The sequence below is a fragment of the Amaranthus tricolor genome, chromosome 5 (assembly GCF_026212465.1).
Source record: "Amaranthus tricolor cultivar Red isolate AtriRed21 chromosome 5, ASM2621246v1, whole genome shotgun sequence".
Classification (NCBI taxonomy): domain Eukaryota; kingdom Viridiplantae; phylum Streptophyta; class Magnoliopsida; order Caryophyllales; family Amaranthaceae; genus Amaranthus; species Amaranthus tricolor.
In genome coordinates this window covers 14024699-14046268 of record NC_080051.1, presented here as the reverse complement: position 1 = coordinate 14046268, position 21570 = coordinate 14024699, and the positions used below count along the sequence as shown (strand labels likewise).

General features: G+C 37.3%; 1 protein-coding gene and 1 non-coding gene across 2 annotated transcripts; both read left to right on the top strand.

The window, feature by feature from the left end:
- The first annotated feature begins 1809 nt into the window (after positions 1-1809).
- LOC130814275 (caltractin) lies at positions 1810-11055 on the top strand. The gene is made up of 7 exons (XM_057680373.1): positions 1810-1911; positions 9250-9364; positions 9444-9480; positions 9558-9585; positions 10067-10219; positions 10288-10390; positions 10757-11055. The coding sequence occupies exons 1-7, from the start codon at positions 1909-1911 to the stop codon at positions 10819-10821; spliced, it is 504 nt and encodes a 167-aa protein (XP_057536356.1). The 5' UTR covers positions 1810-1908; the 3' UTR covers positions 10822-11055.
- An 860-nt stretch (positions 11056-11915) lies between these two features.
- On the top strand, positions 11916-12001 carry TRNAM-CAU (transfer RNA methionine (anticodon CAU)). The gene is given in 2 exon segments: positions 11916-11953; positions 11966-12001. It is a non-coding gene; the product is annotated as a tRNA-Met (tRNA).
- The last annotated feature ends 9569 nt before the right edge of the window (positions 12002-21570 follow it).

Here is a 21570-nt window from a genome sequence, read left to right as displayed (position 1 = left end):
TGCTTTTTCTAATAGGAGTAAGTCTGGGATGTTGTTAAATAATTGTTGTGAGGCATTCAATAATGTGTTAGTAGAAGCAAGGGGGAAGCCTATAATTTCTCTAATGGAGTGGATTAGGAGATATGTGATGCAAAGAAGTGCAGCCAAAAGGGAAGGGCTGAGTAACTTTGAAGGTGTGTTGATGCCATCTATCACCAAAATGATTGAAAAAAATGCAAAGAAAAATATATGGTTTAATGGTAATCCCAGTGGATGTGTGTGAGTTTGAGGTGGATGATGATGACCACTCTTACGTTGTAAACTTGGCCAATAAGACTTGCCATTGTGGAAGCTGGAACCTTATTGGGATCCCTTATAAGCATGCCATGGCTTGTATTGTTCTTAGAAAATTAGATGCCAACGAATTTGTCCACGAGGCGTATCTTGTAGAAACGTATGCAAAGACGTATGGTCCAAAGTTTTATGGTATGCCAGGACACAAAATGTGGCCCACAACCACTTTAGCCAAACCACTTCCTCCACCATTTCGAAAGATGCCTGGAAGGCTTAACATGAGGAAAAGAAAGAAGGAAGCTGATTAAGGAAAAGGAGGTGAGAAGCCTGTATGTGCTGTTAGAGAATTCAAGCAACGGAGATGTGGTAATTGTGGTGACCTAGGTCACTACAAAAAAGGTTGCAAGAATCCACCCAAACCACCACCAACAAAGATCAAGTCAAAGGGGGGAAGGCCTAAAAAGGGATCTTCTTCTACTCAACAATCTACAACAAATGATATGCCTAGCTCCAGTAGTCAAACTACAGCAGCTGCATCTACTTCATGTGTAATGGATCAAAATAGTCAAATATAGAGCTGTATAAGTAATTTACTATTGAATGTAATGTGTTGAATTAATGTAAGACATATATTAGTATAAGTTTTATGAACTAAGAATGTACTATGTTGAAATGTATGTAAGCAAATCAGTATATGAACTGAGAATGTGCTGTGTTAAATTAAGTTACTGTGTTGAATTAAGTGCAGCAAATTGCTGTGTATGTGCATCAGTTGACTAGTGGCTTGTATGGGTATAATGTTGTGTTGTGTACATAGACATTAGTGTAGCAGTATGTGGTGCAGCAGGAAAATTGAGTCAGTGCAGCAATATTGATGATACAATCAGTGCAGCAGTATGTGGTGCAGTAGGAGTGTCTGTTTTGAGAACTGAGAACTGAGAACTAAGAACTAGTGCTGTATCAGTGTAGCATTGCATACACATGTCATTTCAGGTTCATCAATCCATTTAAACTTTTTGCATCCCCTCCAATTTGTATCAGGATTATAAAAAACGCAAGTCTTAAACCTTATTCCAGATTTTCCTTGGTCCATGAAACCCTCCTTGCAAAGGGAACTCTACACCCACATTTTTCAGGTATCGAATTTTCGGTTGAAGAAGAAAAAGACATTACTAATTAATTGGAAAAAATTGGGTTCTTTGAATGATTTAGGGATTGAAAATCAAGGAGAAAGAAAGAAAGAAGAAACACCGATGAGGATAATTGATTTAGGGTTCATCGCTGGAACAAGCAGCAAGAAATGAATAGAAACACGCTGAAATGAAGAAGAAGATGGGTTTAAAGAATCGCGTGACCGTCACGTGACGGTCAAGGGTTAAAGTTAACGGTCAAAGGCTAAAAACCGTTGTAAGGTAGTATTTTACAAAGAATTGTATTATATAAGGTAATTTTTTACAAAACTTTTACATAAGATAATTTTAAAAATATATATAAATTAAGTAGTTTTTTATAATTTTGTCTAAAAAATATATTTCCTTTTTTGGCCTTGGACTTTACTTGTACGCACTCATCATCTCCTAATTCTCCCTCCATTTTCTCTCTCCTAAATCCTCTCTTCTTCTGATCACTCACACCATGGTAATGAATTCTCTCTTCTTAGCTCCATTTGTTTATTTAATTTTTAACTTTTTTTTCAGTCTTTTTGTTGATGTTTGATGTAGTGAATTTTTTTTCTGCTTTTTTCTTGCTGTTATTAATTATGCTTTTCGATTCTGAAACTGTATAATTTTAATTTTTGATCTGTGACTGGAATTTTCTGCTTATTTTTGTATCGATTTCGGAGTTTTTCTTGTAGTTGGAGTCGCCTTTGGATCTGCTTTTACTAGATATGATGAAGTTTAGACTAGTTTTTGCAAAAAATTTTGCTTATGTTGAACTGTATTTGATTTTTCTCATCCTATTCAGTAGAATATGAGCTTTCAATTTTTATCCAGTTTTGTATTCCTGTTCATGATTTGGTTTGTTTCAGATAAGTTTCGGTCGGTGGATCATGTAGTTTGTTGATAGATTCAAAATGATTTGAGATTTTGTGTATGATTTTATGATTTTTCATGACTCATGAAGTTTGTGCATGATGCTTTATACCAAGAGTTGAAGTTATAAAGTATTCATGTTTAATTTGGATCAATTTTAGTTCATAATTGATTTATGAGTGTGGAATTGGTGTAGGAATTAATTAGCGTTGAGTGTTCATAAGGAGATGTTAGGTTTTGATTCTGGCATTTCCTGCGAATATAGCACTCCTTTGCATTTCTCTGTGTTTGAATTTCATTCATTATTCTGATTCTTTGCCTTGATATTGTGATCCCATCTGATACGCCTTACACTCTATTTTGATGCTTTGGACCCAGGACTTTATAATTTAAATGTGTAGATGCTTTGATTAAATAAATAAAAAGTACTTATGTGATCCCACCAGTAGTGCCACCATCATTGGTATATTCTGTAACATTAGTACACCTGCTGCTCGTGCATCCATTTTTTCAATATCATATTTTAAGTCCCTACAACAACCATGGATAAATTGTAAACAAAAATGGTTATTCATGACCAAAAAGAAGGGTCCTACATTGGCAAATCTGACCATGGAAACTCATTAATTAATGGTGGGCCACCTTTTCATGTGTGAATTTCTGTTTGTGGGCTTAGGTAGACATGTGGTGAGAGAGATTTTTATTGTGGGATTGGAGGATGAAGACTGTTAATTCTTGCTTGGGTGTAAGATTTGTGGGCGGGTGATTGATAGAAGTAATAGATCTAGGGGGTAAATAAAGGAGCTGAGACATGGCTTGATGGGGTAAGCATGTGGAAATTAAATTGATCTATAGAACTGAAATGAGAAAACTTGATTAGAAATGGAATCAGATAAAATTAAATGATTTCTGTAAGAAACTGAATTTCTATAATTATTGCAATATGTAGATCCAGAAAGATGTGAGGCTTGCAGCTTAATGCCTGACTTTATGTATGGGATCTTGTGTATGGGCAAAAGAATTAACACATGGATGGTTCTGGCATTGCGCAAACAACTAGGAGAAAAGAATAAGTTATGTAAAAAGGCTAAAAAACTCAAATTAACTTGAAGTATAAAACCAAATGACCTATTTTACAGCTTTTTTTCTTTTTTTAATTACAGGGTAGGCTAAGGGTTGAGGGTGATCTAGGTAAAACTCAAACCCAGAACCTTGCCTAGGGAAAGTGGTACTTGCTCCAACTGAGACAAGAGTCGATTCTCTTAAAATATTTTTGTAATTGGACATTGTTGGATGTTTGTTCACGTTGCACCCAAAGCAAAAAATAATAAGCTACAAAAAAGACTCAAAACAATGTTAGGTGATGGAGCGTGTTTGAGGAAAGAAAAAAATGGGGTCCTGGTTGAATCGAGTCTGTACAGGAGAACAGTAAGGAGGAAAATTATGATCCTCCAGAATATTTGCAAGAGGTGTTACAGAAATTCAAGACGGTGTTTGCTAAACCCCAAGGGCTCCCTCCTTGCCGTGAACAAGACCATGCTATTGTCCTAAAAGAGGGTATTGATCCGGTGAGTGTTAGGCCATACCGCTATCCACATGTCTAGAAAAGTGAGATTGAGAACATGGTTTGCACTATGCTTGAAGCTCGGATCATCCAACCTTCCACCGACCCTTTCTCAAGTACCGTAGTCTTGGTCAAAAAGAAAGATGGGTCCGGAGGTTTTGTGTAGACTATCGAGCATTAAACAAGGTTACAATGGTCAACAAGTACACGATACCCATCATAGATGAACTTTTGGATGAACTCTATGGAGCTAAAAAGTTTCTCAGAGTCAGGTAACCATCAAATAAGGATGAAGAAGGAAGATGTGCCCAAAAAACCGCTTTTAGAACACATGAAAGGCATTATGAATTTCTAGTGATGTCTTTCGGGCTCACTAACGCCCCTACAACATTCCAAGCCCTAATGAACGAGGAATTCCGCCCTTTCCTTCGTCATTTTGTGCTTGTCTTTTTTGACGATATTTTGATTTACAATAAAAGCATTGAGGAGCATGTAAACAATTTAAAGGCACTAATAGGATTGTTTGGTCTCACTGATATTATAGGAAGTTCGTGAGGAATTATGTATTGATAGCTAAACTATTAACTGAGACGTTGCGTAAGGATGCCTTTGAGTGGAATTTGGAGGTACAAAAGGCCTTTGAAACCTTGAAATCTGCCATGACAGCAGCTCCTGTTCTCTCCCTGCCAGACTTCTAAAAAGCCTACATCATTGAAGTTGATGCTTAAAGTCCAGGCCTTGGAGCTGTTTTGTTACAAGAGAAACATTCGGTGGCTTTTTTTTAGCAAAATTTTCGGGAAGAGAGCTAGTTTGAAAGCTGTCCACAATAAAGTGTTGATGGCAATTGTTTTTGCTATCCTCAAATGGCGGCATTACTTTTGGGTCAACAATTGGAGTTGACTACCAAAAATAGGTCACGAAAATTATAGGGTATATCTTTGACATTGTGTATAACCCCAGAGCGGCTAATAGAGTAGCTGATGCTCTGTCCCAGAAGGACTAAACGGAAGCAAAATTAAGTTTGTTGTGCAATTCGCATGGGGTAAATTGGTAGGTTCTGACCCAAGATACTTTGTTAAGCTCCATTAAAAAGAGGGTAACAAAAGGAGGGGAGGTCCTCAAGGGTTTTTCTATGATAAGAGGTCAACATTTTTTACAATGAGCGATTTGTTTTGCCCAGATCCTCTCCTTTTGTGAAGGTGATTTTACAACAATATCATGATACACCGGCTGGGGGCATTCCAATGAATAGAAAACTTATGCTCGGATTGCTTGTGATTGGTATTGGGAAGGCATAAAAAAAATGATTGCAAATTATGTCAAGGATAGTGAGGTGTGTCAAAGGCAAAAATCCTTATCTTTATCCCGGCGGGGTTGCTACAACCATTACCAATTCTTCATTTGGTGTGGAGCACATTTATATGGATTTCATTAAAGGTCTTCCCAAATCACAAAGGAAGGATACAATCTTGGTAGTGGTAGACCGACTCACCAAATTTGATCGTGGGGGTGAATACTATGGTCGTTATGACGGTTCAGGTGGACAACGTCCAGGACCTTTTGCTAAATTCCTGGAGCAATGTGGTATTGTTCCTCAGTACGTCATGCCTGGTACTCCAACTATGAATGGTGTTGCTGAGAGACAATATAGGACTCTTAAGGAAATGGTAAGGAGCATGATTAGTCATTTTACCTTACCAGAGTCACTCTGGGGAGAAGCGCTTAAGACTGCAGCTTATATTCTTAATAGAGTACCAACACAAGCGACTAATAATAAGACCTCATTGAAGACCATGCTTAAGGTGTTGAGAAAGGAAGGTGGATTACATTTTAGTTGAGTTCAATAGTATAGAGCATTGCGTTTTAGAAGCAAGAGCCCCGGCTGAATTGCAAGATTTGTTCGCTAGCTATACTGATTTATTCCAACAGCAGTTACCATTACCCCAGAATCGAGTGCAAGACCATGCTATCACACTTAAGGAAGGAACTGATCTCATAAACATGCGACCTTATCGGTGTCCTCATAGTCAAAAGAACGAGATAGAAAGATTGGTGCATGACATGTTAAAGGCCGGTATAATACAGCCTTCGGTGAGTTCATTTTCTAGTTCGGTTGTCTTAGTTAAAAAGAAGGATGGGTCTTGGAGATTTTGTGTTGACTATCGAGCCTTGTATAAGGCAATGGTTCCCGACAAATGTCATATTCTGATGATAGATGAACTATTGGATGAGCTACATGGAAGTTTTACCAAGTTAGACCTCAAATCTGGATATCACCGGATCAGAATGAAGGCACAGGATGTACACAAAACTGCTTTTAGAACTCATGAAGGGCACTATGAGTTCTTGTTATGCCTTTTGGGTTGACGAATGCTCCGTCTACGTTTCAGTCCTTAATGAATGACATATTTCGGCCGTTTGAAAATTTGTATTGGTCTTTTTTGATGACATCCTCATTTATAGTAAAAGTTCGAACACCGAGCTCATGTGGAACAAGTCTTCCAATGCCTACGGCAACATAAGTTAGTGGTCAACGGTGTAAAATGTGAGTTTGTTGTCCATCGGGTTGCTTGTTTGGGTCACATAATTTCCGCTCCGGAGTATCGGTGGATGAAGACAAGATAGCCACAATGAAAACATGGCCGACTCCAAGAATTAAGGGGGTTCTTAGGACTCACGGGGTACTTTCTCAGGTTTGTGAAAGGATATGCTAGGGTCCTTACAAATCAACTCAAGGACTCTTTTGCATGGAAAGATGAAGCCGAACAAGTTTTTCAGCATCTCAAAACCATCATGACTCGAGTGCCGGTTTTAGCCATGGCCAGTTTTTAGAAAACGTTCGTGCTTGAGACCGATGCTTCTCAATATGGGTTAGGGGCTGTCCTAATGCAAGATCTTCATCCAATTGCTTATTATAGTAAGACTCTGGGGAAGCGTGCTAGCAACAAGCCTATTTATGAGAAGGAACTTATGGCTATCGTGTTTGCGGTTCTTAAGTGGAAGCATTACTTGGGCGACGGTTCATTGTGAAGACTGATCAAAGCAGTTTGAAGCACTTTTTAGAGCAACGTGAGGTCAATGGGGACTATCAGAAATGGTTAATAAAGCTGATGGGTTCGACTTTGCTATAGAGTACAATCCGGGACGAAGCAACTTAGTGGCAGATGCATTATCTCGTGTACATCACGGGGTTATTGAGTTAGGTTCATTATCGAGTTCTAATGGCATCGATTGGGAACTATTGCAAGAGGAGGTCAACAAGGATTCGACCTTAACTTGAATACGTGACGCTGTGTTAAAAGGATAACAAGTTCCTTTGGGTTTCTCCACTGATCATGACAGGCTATTCTATAAGGAGCGATATGTTTTAGCTCGGTCTTCTCCCTTCATTTCAGTTTTTCTTCGGGAGTATCATGACTCACCCTTGGGAGGTCATGCGGGAGAGTTGAAGACTTATTTACGTTTGGCTGCCGAATGGCATTGGGAAGGAATGCATCGACAAGTTGCCAACTACGTCAGGGAGTGTCACATTTGCCAAAAGGCCAAAGCTTCCAATCAAAGTCCGACAGGGTTACTACAAAATCTTTCAATTCTATCCCATGTATGGGAACATATCACTATGGATTTCTTAGAAGTGTTGCCACTTTCCGAAGGGGCTGATACTATGTTGGTGGTCATTTATCGATTGACAAAGTTCGGGCATTTCATCGCACTTCGACATCCTTATACAACGCTTAAAGTAGCGGCCATGTTCGTAAAAGAGATGGTGAGACTACATGGTTTTCCGACTTCTATTGTGTTCGATAGAGACAAGGTTTTCATAAGTATCTTTTGGCAGGAATTGTTTCAGCTACAACAAACTCATTTGCTTCGAAGCACCGCTTACCATCCACAAACGGATGGCCAATCTGAAATTGAATAAAATGGTGGAAACTTACCAACGTTGCTTTGCTAATGAACAACCCAAACAATGGGCAAAGTAGTTACTTTGAGCTGAGTTTAGCTACATTACGTCTCCTCACCTTCTTATCAAAATGTCTCCTTTTCAAGCTTTGTACGGCCGAGTACCGCCACATGTGGTCGGAATCGGGCACAGACTCACCACCGTTGATTCCTTGGAACATTTGTTGCAAGAATATGATGCCATGTTAGATGAGCTACAATTCAATATGGCCAAGGCTCAACAAAGAATGAAATATTATGCCGACTTGAAGCGTAAAGATGTGTCATATGAAGAGGAAGATTGGGTGTATTTGAAAATCCGCTCTTATAGACAACGAACGTTGACTAGCCGCCTTAATGAAAAGCTCGGTTTACGTTATTATGGGCCTTATAAGATCTTGCAAAGGGTTGGACGCGTTGCATACAAGTTGAGCTTCCGAAGGATTGTCAAATTCACCCAGTATTCCATATTTCTCAGTTGAATAAAGCGGAAGGGATACATGGTTCAGCAGCTGCCCTTCCTTTTTTGACGGCTGATTTGGAGATTTTAGTCCAGCCCGCTGATATTTTACACGTGCGCCAGTTGCCATCCCATCCACGTGAGGTTTTGGTATAATGGGAAGGTTTGGATGCCTCCGAAGCTACATTGGAAGATCCCATCCACATCCTTGAGGACAAGGTGCTTAATTGGGCTGGGGGTATTGTAACATCTAAGGCTCCTGAGATAATCAAAACATATCAAAGGAGGATACGAAGTCAAGAAGTGTCATGTTAGTTTTAGGGTCGTGTGGCGAAAATATTTAGAAATAAATATTTTAGGTTATTTTGTTATTTTGTTACGTTTTAGTGGGCCTTTATTCGTGTTAGTGGGCTCAAGGTCTTAGGCTTAGAAGGCTATAAATAGGGATAGCCTCTCATTGTATGATCTTATCTTGTAATTGAAATTAAGAATTCAGAAATAAGGAGTTTACACAACACTCGAAGTTGTGTGGGAATTCACACAACGCTCGAAGTTGTGTGGGAGTTTATACGGCACTCTAAGCCGTGTGTTAATCCTTGTGTTCAATTGGTGTATGTTCTTTTATTACTCTCAATAAGAGAAGGAAGGCAGGAAGCATCACAGATTTCTAGGCATCTGCTTTTCATGCTCTACTACTTTTATATCTGTTGACGTATCTGCATTTATGTTTGTCATTGATACACTGTAGATTTTGTTAGCCATTTTACTATTAGAATTGATTGTTTGTATATACACATCTTGAGCTTTGAGAAAAATAATTGAGGGGGAACAGACCTGGTAACCAATATGTCGTTTTCTCTAAGTTGTAGAATAATTTTTGAATTTGTCAAATATTGGGGTGTTTGTGTGTAAAAGCTTCAGTTCTGTGATGAAATTTTTTAACTTTGAGTTTCTGGGTATGGTGATATCATTTGTAGTCGAGTGTTAGGGCAACGAGGAAAGATAAGCCACGTGGTCGTCATTCGACTCTGACTCAACAGAAGAAGCAAGAGATTAAGGAAGCTTTTGAACTTTTTGACACTGATGGCTCAGGTTTTGAATCAGTCTTGTTTCTGATTTAATAAATCAATACACACTTTCCTTCGTGTGATGTTCAGTCTGATACTTTCAGGGACTATTGATGCCAAGGAGTTGAATGTTGCAATGAGGTATTCTTCCTTTTGAACCTGATGGTTTAATGATCCACAGTCCACTACACAAATTCTGATATTATTTACTATTACAGGGCTCTGGGTTTTGAGATGACAGAAGAGGTATTTGTCTGGTTTTTACTTATTGCTGATTACGATTATTTCAATTATGTTTTTAGGCATACTGTTGGTAATATGATGAAAGACAAACATTGTTAATATAGTAATATTTAATCTAGATGCAAATTTTTTGTCCAAATCCCGAACAAACTCCAGAAGCTCACTCAAGCCCAGCTTCTTGGGCTACCAGAAATTTACTTCCAGTTGTTTTGTCTGGCATCCCTTTGTAATTTTAGACTCTTATTTCACGTGAATTTTTTTGTCTGCTTCACTTTTTGTCTACTCATGATAATTACAACTTAGAGCTTAGTGTAATTGGGTGGTAAGTGTGTTTTGAATCGTCTTTACTTTGTCATGCTCTTGCTTTCTTTCATTTCTTCACTGCTGATAGATAAAAAAAGCTATTTTATCAGTTGAACTAGGGTTGTCTGTTTGTCTTTCTTTTTTAACATTTGCTAAGCTCCACCACTTTCTGTAATTTCAGCAAATCACTCAAATGATTGCGGATGTGGACAAGGATGGCAGTGGTGCCATTGACTTTGATGAGTTTTGTCACATGATGACTGCTAAAATTGGGGAAAGGGACACTAAGGAGGAGCTGATGAAAGCATTTCGGATAATCGACAAAGATAAAAATGTAAATTTTTGTGTTTAAGCTATCTGTATTGCAATCTTTTGTACTTACATTTATGAATGGCGGTGTAGGGAATGATATCCTATGGAGATGTTCGAGGTATTGCAAGTGAATTGGGAGAACACTTCACTGAAAGGGAGATCCAAGAGATGATTGAAGAAGCAGACAGAGATGGTTAGTTGATTCCAAATACCTCTTATGGTATGATGCATCATGCATGTAAACTCGAGTACTTTCGCCTTTGGGAATAATATTCCCACTCTACGTATAAGTCCACATTTGATTTTAGTAAGGCAGGCCCACTCTTGCGGGCCTTCCCCCCCCCCCCCCCCCCCCACACACACAAAAGTTAGCTTGGTGAGGATCGACCCCATACTGCTTGCCTCTCCTCCTAGCATCTTATATGACAACTATTTGTGACATTTAAATAAACTGTACTTAGGCCTATGTTTCTGATATTAGATTGTGATCACAGGCAGCTTGCATTTCTGATTGTTTGAATAATCTGACTGATAATAAATCGGCGTCTATATCATGCAGGTGACGGGCAAGTCAGCATTGAGGATTTCCTTAGAATGATGAAGAGAACTTCGTATGCATACTGAAACTGAACCATGCTTATCTGCCTCATTGTTACTCTAATCTGCACTGCAAACTGCTGCTGATTTGATTCAAATGCTTATGCTGAGCTTAGCATATCTATTTAGTCTCCTCCTAGAGTGTTTATCTGTGTACTCTTTTCTCTTTATCTAAATCCAGCCATTTGTGATAGCAGACTTAATGTACATGGCCATATAATACTCTCTAATTCAATTGTTCCCTTTTCATTTCAAGCCATAGATTTTTTTACCAAATTGTCCTAATAAAATATTTATAATTACAAAAATGCCCTAAGTGTAAGTATGACGGATTGAAATTTGGTGGGTAAATTATGTCAAAATACCACAAGGAAGTACTACTTTATATGGTCTCCTCCATTTCTTAATTGGTTTGCGCCATCTAAAGGGGACACTTAGAGTGAATTGGTGGAGTATTACTCAATCATTAGTTGGTGGTTGGCCTCAAAAGAATTATCAAATACGGTCAGTTTTGTTTTAAAAAATGGCTATATAATAATCATACAATTTAATAAAAAGACCGTAAATTTTCATATGGCATCCTTATAGAGCCCCATTAGATAGAAGGACTTTATTGTTAATTTTGATTTACATGACAAATAAATTAACCGACTGTCGTTTATAGCCCTCCTAAAAATTTGTTAAACTGAGTAACTTACCATTTTTAAAAACAAATTAAATTGAATGATTCTTGCTTAAAATGAGTTATATGTATGAAATAAATTATTAATTGATATTTATTACATATTGTAAGTTTACCATTAAATTAAATAATTTGAGTATTTTTATAAATCTATATATATATATATATATATATATATATATATATATATATATATATATATATATATATATATATATATATATATATATATATACTTTCTGAGATAATATTTAAATTCTTAATCTAATTTAGTTTTTTTATACTTGTTAAGATAAAATTTAAATTTTTAATATCTCTAATTGTTTATCAATTATAAATTACAAAAAACTGTTATTAGTAACTGAATGATAACTAAAAATTGAACTAGACAAGTATGTTGAATCGGATGGATTATAAAATTTCTCAAATTAAAAACAAAGGGGTGGTGGCGCAGTTGGCTAGCGCGTAGGTCTCATAGCTATCTGAGTAATCCTGAGGTCGAGAGTTCGAGCCTCTCTCACCCCATAAAATTGTTTTCTTAAAGAGCTAATCTTATGATTCTCATGTGTTAAGCTCTATGTTTTTACTGTTTTTAGTATATATCCATTTTAAATTTTAAATGAATACACAACCAAATTTATATTTTCAAATTATCTTATTAACTGAAGTTTTTAGTAGTCGCGATATAAATCATTTCGATCATTTTAATTAGAATAAGGTACTGCCTAAGATTTATAAGAAGATAAATTAATTTAGTTCTGAAAATTAATTTAAATAAGAAAATGATAAATTACAAATATACATAACTTTTCTTATACTTTACCAACTAAAGCCATAATATGTTTTTGGAGTCCATTATAAAAGTCTACAATCAAACTAAAGGTCTCTAAACCAACGACTAACAAGCCAAAATCAGGTTTTAGTCTCCATTTTCCTTTGTGTGATTCCTTGATAGAAAATACAAAGAATCCAAAAATGAAAATGGAGGAGAGCAGATAAAAGGAAATAAAAGTCACGGAGAGGGTATAAAATTTTACATTTTTATAAAGAAAAGAACACACTTTTCACCATTCTGAAAATTAGGTTATACCTAAGAAAAAAAAAAAAAAAAATATATATATATATATATATATATATATATATATATATATATATATATATATATATATATATATATATATATATATATATATATATATATATATATATATATATATTATGTGAAAACTAATTAAAGAGGTGAAAACTGAAAACAGATCTACATAAAAGCTTGAATGGTGTATATATTACGATGGTAATTTTGTAAATAATTTGACATTTTCTAAAAGGTGTACGTACATGCTTAAAATAAGTACATATTCGGATGACAATTCAATAAATAATATGAACATTTTCCTTCACAAAAATATGTACACCTTATAAGATCGTATGTATACCTTTATCCATAACATATCATGTGTGTGTGTAAATATATGTGTGTGTAGTTAGCATACGCCTCCGATTCTAAAGTGTCGTACTAGAAAGAAGATGTTAGAGGCCATCATCAAACTTAGAGATATATTTGATGGGCTACACAGTGATTCCCGGCATTACATTGGCCTAATTTCCATGTTTTATGCATTGATGACTGTGATTTGATATCAGCTTTTGTTGACAGGTAGCAACCGAATACCAACACCTTCCACATGCCAATGGAGGAGAGATGAGGATTATTTTGCTAAATGTGCAACACATACTTTGATTAGGTATTGAAAGGTTGCTGAGGAGACATGGACACTAGCTCTTGAAGGGTTGTTCGAGGAGCCAATGAGCGAGCTCCGCAGGACAGGGATGTTCACCAGTGGGGGCATAAATGTTAGTGACTTTTTGAGCCTGTGCAACAGGATTCGGTCCTTATGGATGCAGCCTACAACTTATCATATGGATATAGTAGGGTCGATACTATTGGTCGACAAGACGAGGACTAGGATAAGATGTCACCGTATACTTGTTGTGGATGCGGATCAATGAGGGCTCTTTATGGTGATTACTGTAACAAACCAACTAACTTATAGACTAAGTTAGAACCCTTCATATAACAAGAAAGTATGGGAGTCTAAAATTCTACATATACACAATTCTACAGAGTTCTATAGGTCAAATACACAAAACATCCAAAACTCAACCAAAGAGGCCTCGTATTAACTGTCTCATCACCTTAGACTCCTTTCTTTCCAAACCAGTAATGAGCTCTAAGCAATATATCTCAGTATCAACATAAATAGTCACAACAAATTTGTCTCAATAGTTTTTAATTTCAAAAAATCTTTATAAAACTATTTTCACGAAAGGTATTCTTGCTAGATACTTTTAAGGAACTAAAAATACTCGCCAACAAGATGCTTCAGGGAGTAAATCAACTGGAAGGTCTCCTAGACGAAGTCATTTTCTGAAACATAACAATTAACATATAATGTAGCAGGAGCGGCAGTCTCGATACATAATTAACATTACTGATAATGTTTACGTAATAATGCAGAAGTCTCAAAATGCGGCTCTGCTAAAAACTTTTAAAAACTAAAAACTGTTTATAACAAACGATAAAATATTACATCAGGGTAGGAAAATGAAATACATATTGTTTATTCCAAAAATACATAATAATTAAATATAAATACATCAAGATTATCTAACATCAAGTAAATAACAAAATGCAGCTAAGTCCTCGATAGCATAATTAAATTGTAGTTGCGGCTTGGATTGGAACCTGAAACTAAATCTGCAAAATGCCACCATCCATAACATGGATGACAGTCGATAAAATTGGTCAGCACACGAGCATAACTTCCTATCCCACTCAAAATACGAAAATTATACACTGCATTTACAAAATAATAAGTTAAGTACGTACTTATAATTAATGGGCACCACTATATACTTTTACTATATTCTTTCATTGTTCCATACTTTTAAGTACTCAAGATAATATTCTCAATCCTGACAGAATTATGTTACTACCACTTATACAATTCAGTAATCTTAAATACTCATATAAGTTCGTTTGGTTAATACTCATAACCGTACCATCAAGATACTAAAAACTGTTTATGACAAACAAAAAATATTACATCAAAGTAGGAAAATGAAATACATATCGTTTGTTCTAAAAATATTAAATTGTAGCTAAGTCCTCAATAAAATAATTAAATTTTAGTTGCGGCCTAAATCGAGCTTGAAACTAAATCTGCAAAATGCTGTCATCCGTAATACGAAAGACAGCCGATAGAATCATTTAGCGCTTAACACCAAACATAACTTCCCATCCAATTCAAAATACGAAAAGTATACACCCCTCCAATACTATTGTGCTCGAGCTTCTACATGATCGATAGCTAACCCCCTATCTTACACCGCATTTCACATGTCGATCCATGGTTCGACATTACCTTACTATCAGGGGCCATTCAATCATTATTCTGATAATTTCATATTATTACTATAAGTTGACTTTTACTTTGATCAACTTAGGTGGTAACTTCTTTTATCTAATAAGCTTTTTAATCACTATATTAAATTTACATTTATGCCATTATAAGTTCATTATTAAATTCTTACACCTTAAACTATATTTTTAACTTTATTTTTAATAGTTTCCTTGTCAACTACAAATAAAATCACACTAATAATTTAATCTTATTAATAATTTTCAAATTAATATTTTTTACAAGTAGCTATTAGAATTTGTTTCTCTTAAAATAAGTTCTCAAATCATAATTTCTAACTTTAAATGAACAAATAAAACTTTTATTCTTTTCACAAAACAAATCTTCTAATTACAAATTAAGTAAATCTATAATTTTTGAATAAATTTTCAAAATTCAACAAATTTACCAAAAATCAATATTTCAAGTTTAGAAATACAAGTAAAACTTATTAAATTCATAAAATCAATATTCTAATTATAAAACAAATAATACTTATAATTTTACGAAAATTAATATTTCTAGCTACAAAATAACACTTTATAAGTTCACCCAAATCAATAATTCTAGTTATAAAAGAAGCAATACTTATATTTTCATAAAAATCAATATTAATACTTATATTTTCACAAGAATCAATATTTTTCGTTATAAAACAAGTAAAAACTTTATTCTTTTAATGTTTTCATAACATCAAAATTTCACACATAATTTAAAAAAAGAAAGTTTATTAAAAATACTCTATATCTTTTTACATAAATTTTGTTCAAACAGTGAACTAAAGGAATATTTTGTACTAACTAGTCATTTAATATCATAAAAGTTATTTTTATAACAAATTCTCTTATATTCAAGACAACACTTTAATATTAATAATTTACAAAAATTTTCCCAAAAATATCTTTTAACTTGTTATTTTATTATTATTGTAAAAATAGCTTGTACTAATTTAAAATAGTAAATAAAACCTTTTTTGTTTTTAATAAATATGATAAAGATCGAATGACCTATGAGTATTTTAGGGTCTTTTTCATTTAAAAACAACGTGATTTTAAATTTAAAAAACATGTAAATTTATCATAATAGCTTGTACTGTTCACTCAATTTTTTTTTTCATTCTTCTGCTTTCTCATTTGCTCATTTCCCATTTTGTTGCTTCCATTTTCATTTCCCATTTCCATCTTCTCATGGGCATCCTTCGTCTGCTTTCCCCCTTTTTTTTTCTTTCTTCCATGTTTTCTCCATTTACTTGCTTCTCTTCTACCTGCTTTTCCCCATTTTCTTGCCTCTAAATTTATCATCTCTTTGTCAATTTTCCGTTCCTTCATGTCGCCTCTTGCTTGTCTTCCTCTTCAGCATTTGAATTTTTTTTTATGACTGTTCTTACTTAATTTAATGAGCAATAATGTTATTCTTTAATTTTCTTAATGTAGAAATTTACAAGTTTTAAACATGTAATTGATGTCGACATTTACACACTTACAAGATTACAAATATTCTAAATAAAAATAGCATTTGAATTTTAGAGAGTTTGTATTTTTAGAGAGTTAGTATTGGAATTTTACATAAAATAAATATTCTAAAATAAAAATAGATATAAAAGAAGCACATGGTTGAACAAAAAAAAAACATTTTAATAAAACGGGTATCCGGAATTCAGATACCCGAATTAATCAGGGTAGGAATCGGATCGCATTTTTAGGTATCCAAAAAATCGGATTTCCGGATTTTCGGATTCGAGTCGACCCGGTATTCGATTTTGAACACCCCTTGTCACATGTGACAAGGTTTCATTGAGGTGTTTGTGCTTGAAAAAAATCAGGTAATTAAGCTTTAAATCGACTGTCCATATGCCGAATTCCAAGTTGCAACGAAGAAGTTATAGCCTTTTCAAAATAACCGCAGGAGACGCTTCAAGAAAAATAAATAACATCAGTCAAGCCGTGGCTTGAAACATGTCGCGGAATATCTCTGTCCGTCTATACTATTTAGCAGCAGAATAGATGCAGAAGTTGGATCCTGGTTCATGCTTTATTGATGCCGCGGAAGCCCTAATACATAGAATATTTTGGAACAAGATAGCCCCCAAGGGGGGTCCGACTTGTCGACCGTACGGATCTTCAGGGACTTGGATATTTTTGAACGAGATCACCACCAAAGCGGGTCCGACTTATAGACCCTACGGACAAGATGCCGATTTGGTCTGATCTATCTTCCTTGTTGTTGTCGTGCTATAAGCCGTGGAATCAAGGGAAGGTATAATACCGCGGCATGAATGAGTTGACTCGCCAGTCAAATGTATTAAAGACGCGGCTTAAATATATACTTAGGTTTTTATTCTTCACTGAGGTACTTAAGGGAGTCCGACTTATAGATGTTGCGGAAAGATAAAAAGACTTGGAATCACTTTCTTCGTTCTAACACGCCCCCCCTTTTTCTTCTAGGACGCGGAAAGATCATGTAAATCCGAGCCTTGGTTGATACGGAAAAAATGGAAGAATTTCTCCCATACTTAGAATATTTACACCTTAACTGGAGGCACCTGGGGGTCCGACTTATCAACCATACGGACATCCCAATACTTGGAATAATTTTTATTTGTCCTGGGGTGTAATTCAGGGTCCGACTTATCGACCCTACGGCTTCAATAGAAAATTTTATAACTTGGAGAATTTGTTGACAATTTCTCCCCTAATGGGGGTCCGACTTATCGACTCCCCAGCCACAATTAAGGTCTGGTACTTAGAAAATTTTTCAATATTTCCTCTTTATTGAGGGTCCGACTAGTCGACCTCACGGAAAAAGATAGGAAAACTTAGACAAATCTTCGACGTTTGCCCCCTTATTGGGGGTCCGACTTATCGACTCCCCGATTTAAGTTTGAGATTCCACTTTTTGTTCAAGGGACGTTTAGGTTCGATGTCTGAGCATTTATTGTTGCAATAAATAGGGTTTTGGAACAGTTCCCTCTTACCTAACTCTCATTAACTCCCTCAATTCTTCAAATCGCTAGAAAGAGAAAGTAGAGAGAGACGCTCTGACAATCTTCAACCCTTCTTCAAACTTCTGACAAATCTCTCGAAGATCTTCAAGGATTCTGACAGAACTTCATCAAACTTCTGACAAATCTTCAAAATATTTTCAAGGTATTCAAATCTTTCTTCAAATTCTTGAATTTCATCAAATTATTCTTCAAACTGTTCTTCAGATTGTTCTTCGTGTTCTTGAATGTTTAAAGTTTTGAATTAATTTCATGAAATTAGCCCTTATCCTTCACAAGTTTCGCCTACTATATTATGACTATTGTTAATATGGATGTCGCGGCTACTCATGAGATAATAGCTAACTTCGACATTAACTCGGCTATCCCGACGAAAATCCCTTTGGTAGCATGTAGACGCTTTAATAAAGAGGGGTTGCTAATGAATGATTCGGACGATAGTAGTTCGGTGAGAATCACCCCTTATTATGAACCAATAAAGGCCGGGGATGAGTCATCTGTGTCCCCTGTATACCCTCCGGAGATAATGAAAACTGCTCCTTGGGAAGTGAGCGTTGCTTTCTTCCCCAATTACTTACCGCGAATAAATCCTGACCTAGAAGGGTTATTGTATGTAGATATGGAAAACATTGAAGGATCAGCCGAGTCTTCTGGAAGGGAGAGCGCAGCACCGGTTCCTCCTCTATTCTACATTCCGAGCGGCGGTCCCCTTAACTATTTCATAGATTTACAAACCAAGAGAGACCTAGACAAGCGTCGGGAAGCCATCTCTCAGAAATGGGGTTTGAAAGATGACATCAATATTATCACCCTGGGGAATTATGACACCGTTAGGTTTCCTCCCCCACACTGTATAGCTGTATATTTTCTTTCTTTTGAGTTAGGACTTAGGTTTCCACTTCACCCATTTTTTAGGGAGGTGTTAGAATTTTTGAACGTCTCAGTGCCTGAGTTATATCCTAATGCGTGGGGTTGTATGGTGGCATTTTTGATTTTATGTAAAGTTTTGGCCGTGCCACCAACACTTACCGCATTTAGGTATATATTTGGAGCCCGCCTATGTAATTCCCAATCATACAGCTGTGGCTGGGTGACTTTCACCCACCGTCGTGGACTGAAGATAGTCCACGACCTCCTTGATAACCAAAAGGGGTGTAGGACAAAGTTTGCCTATTTATATAATTCAGGAGGATGTAATATTAAGACCTCCTTCGACATCAAACCCAACCTTACGGGTTTTAATAATGGGATCCCGCAGTGTTCTTTTGATGATGCGGTGATCAATGAGTATGCGAAGATGGACGTTCAATTGGGGAGGAAACCCATGAACGTCCAATTCAACTGGATACCGGGTCGTCCTGAGCTGGAGAATGAGAACCTCCTCTCAGCATTCGGCATCAGCTTGGCTATCGATCGGAGTAAGAGTCGGCGGCTTCCTTCCTTCCCTCTTCTATGGTATGTTTACCTGTTTCTAACTCATGATTTTGCAGCGATAGCCAAGGAAAACTTGCGAGCGAAAAATCCGGAACTCATGAAGAAGTTTAGCGTCATGCGATTTGCTCAAGGGGCCATCCAACGTCCCACGGAAAAACCCCTACCTCTTCCTCCAAAGGTATAAGTTCATACATATGTTCCGAACTATGAGATTTCTTCGATTTCTTCTAACTTTTTCTCTTGTAGGACTCGGCAACGGGGGAGATGGGGCTGGACGAAGTCCCCTGTGAAGAGGAGGCTCTCCGGCTCCTTGAGGAGAGGAGACGAGTCCACATTCCCGATGACTCTTAGAGGGTAATCCCTTCTAAGAAGAGGGAATCGAAGAAGAGAGAGAGGAAGAGAAAGAGAGTCTCTTCCTCCCATGAGGAGAGTGCCTCGAAGAAGGCCTCTGCGGGAACAATAATGACGGCCGTACCTCTGCAAATGAGGTCGGTGGAGAAGGAGGTGGCTTCACCTCAAGCCGAGGCGTCCCCTGTCCTGATTCGGGGCAAAGAGAAGGTGGAGGAATCGGCCGCGGCTCCAAGGGCGAAGGTGGAAGAGGTGTACCGTCGTCGGGAGGTTCTACCTTTCCGACACGACACCCCTTTTACTGATTTGGGGCATAAGGGTATGATTACCTGATTCAATAGGGCGACACCCCACTTGATCAGCCAGGTGGATGTCGACCTCTTGGAGTCCCTGTCCCCCACCGATAGGGTGCGTCAACTCCAAGTTTCCGCGGCTGAGGTAACGTCCTTCCACTTTTATCTTCTTAAGTTAACTATGCTTGGATTTTGACTTATTCTTTTTGCAGGCTTTCCTGAGGTTGTCCTTTGAGCTCAACCTCAGTCGCCAAAGTGCCGCGGATAGGGAAGCGCTGGCCGCCCTATCCTCCCGCTGTGATGAGCAGGATGAGGAGCTCCAAAAGCTCCGAGAAGAACTGCCGGGCTTAAAGGAAAAACTGGCTAAATGCTCTGAGCTGAAGGAGCGTTCAGTCAGGACTAAACAGTGGCGGGATAGGGCGAGAAAACAACTGGAGGAGACCGTTGGGAGTCTGGACGCGGTTTCCAACAAATCGGCAACCCTCGGCCACGAAGTCAGTCACCTAATGGACGTTCATGCCAAACTGGTTCATCAGAACCGGTGTCTTTTGAAACAAGTGTCGGCTGACTCGGCCAAATTCAAGACTTTGCTATCCGCGGCTAGGGTGTATAAAATCAGCTTGGAAAGACGAGCCCAGATAGCTAGGGATTGGCTGACTTCGGACGAGACGGAGGCGTCAAGTTTCTTGGGGGATCTGACAACAGAGATGGTGGGTACGGGTTCCACGATCACTGAAGAGAGGTACCGTCTGGCTGCCGCGGAGTTAGGCGTTGACTTCGATTCCCTCCAACAAAAGGCAAATCACAAGGGGGACGAAGCTTTGGTCAACCTAGCTCCGATTTTGGAACGGAAGTCGGCGGTACTGGTGGACCCTAACTGGGATGTGGAAGAGGCGAGGGCCTGGTCGAAGAGAGTTGATGTTGCGGCCGAAAAGGAGGCTCTATGACTTGATCTGGATAAGTTAACTCTCTCCCCTCCTTCGGCCTCGGGCATCCCCGAGAACTTGGCGCTTTCCCAGCTGAAGAGTTTATGCTTGGATCTGTCAAATCTCCTTATTGATGAAGGAAGAAAACTCCAGGGCTTGTCCAAGGAGCTGTCCGAGATTGAAGTGGAGCCGTTCAATATTGAAGATTTTGTGAGCTTCACTCCAAGTCTTGACGAGGGGGCGGCCAGGTCTCCTCAGTTGCCGGCCCAGGACACAGAGGGGGATGTCGATGCTTTTTTAGAAGATGTTTAATTTTGTTTTGTAATTGTAATTTGAACTTGACATTTTTGACCGATTTTTGTAATTCGAATTGAATTATATGTATATAGGTTTTTGAACGACACTTCCAACATTGATGCCTCTTTCAATCTTAATATTTCCAAAATTTTGTACTTCCTTATATTAACTCTCAGTCCACGGACTCTTTTTCCCAAAAAGCAGGGAGTGACGCGGTCAAAATTTAACTGAACAATTTTGGTCTTGGGACCCCATTCTAGGCGTCCGACTTATCGATGCCACGGTCAGGATCAATTGAAATTTAGTTGGACTAATTTTTGACTTGGGACCCCAA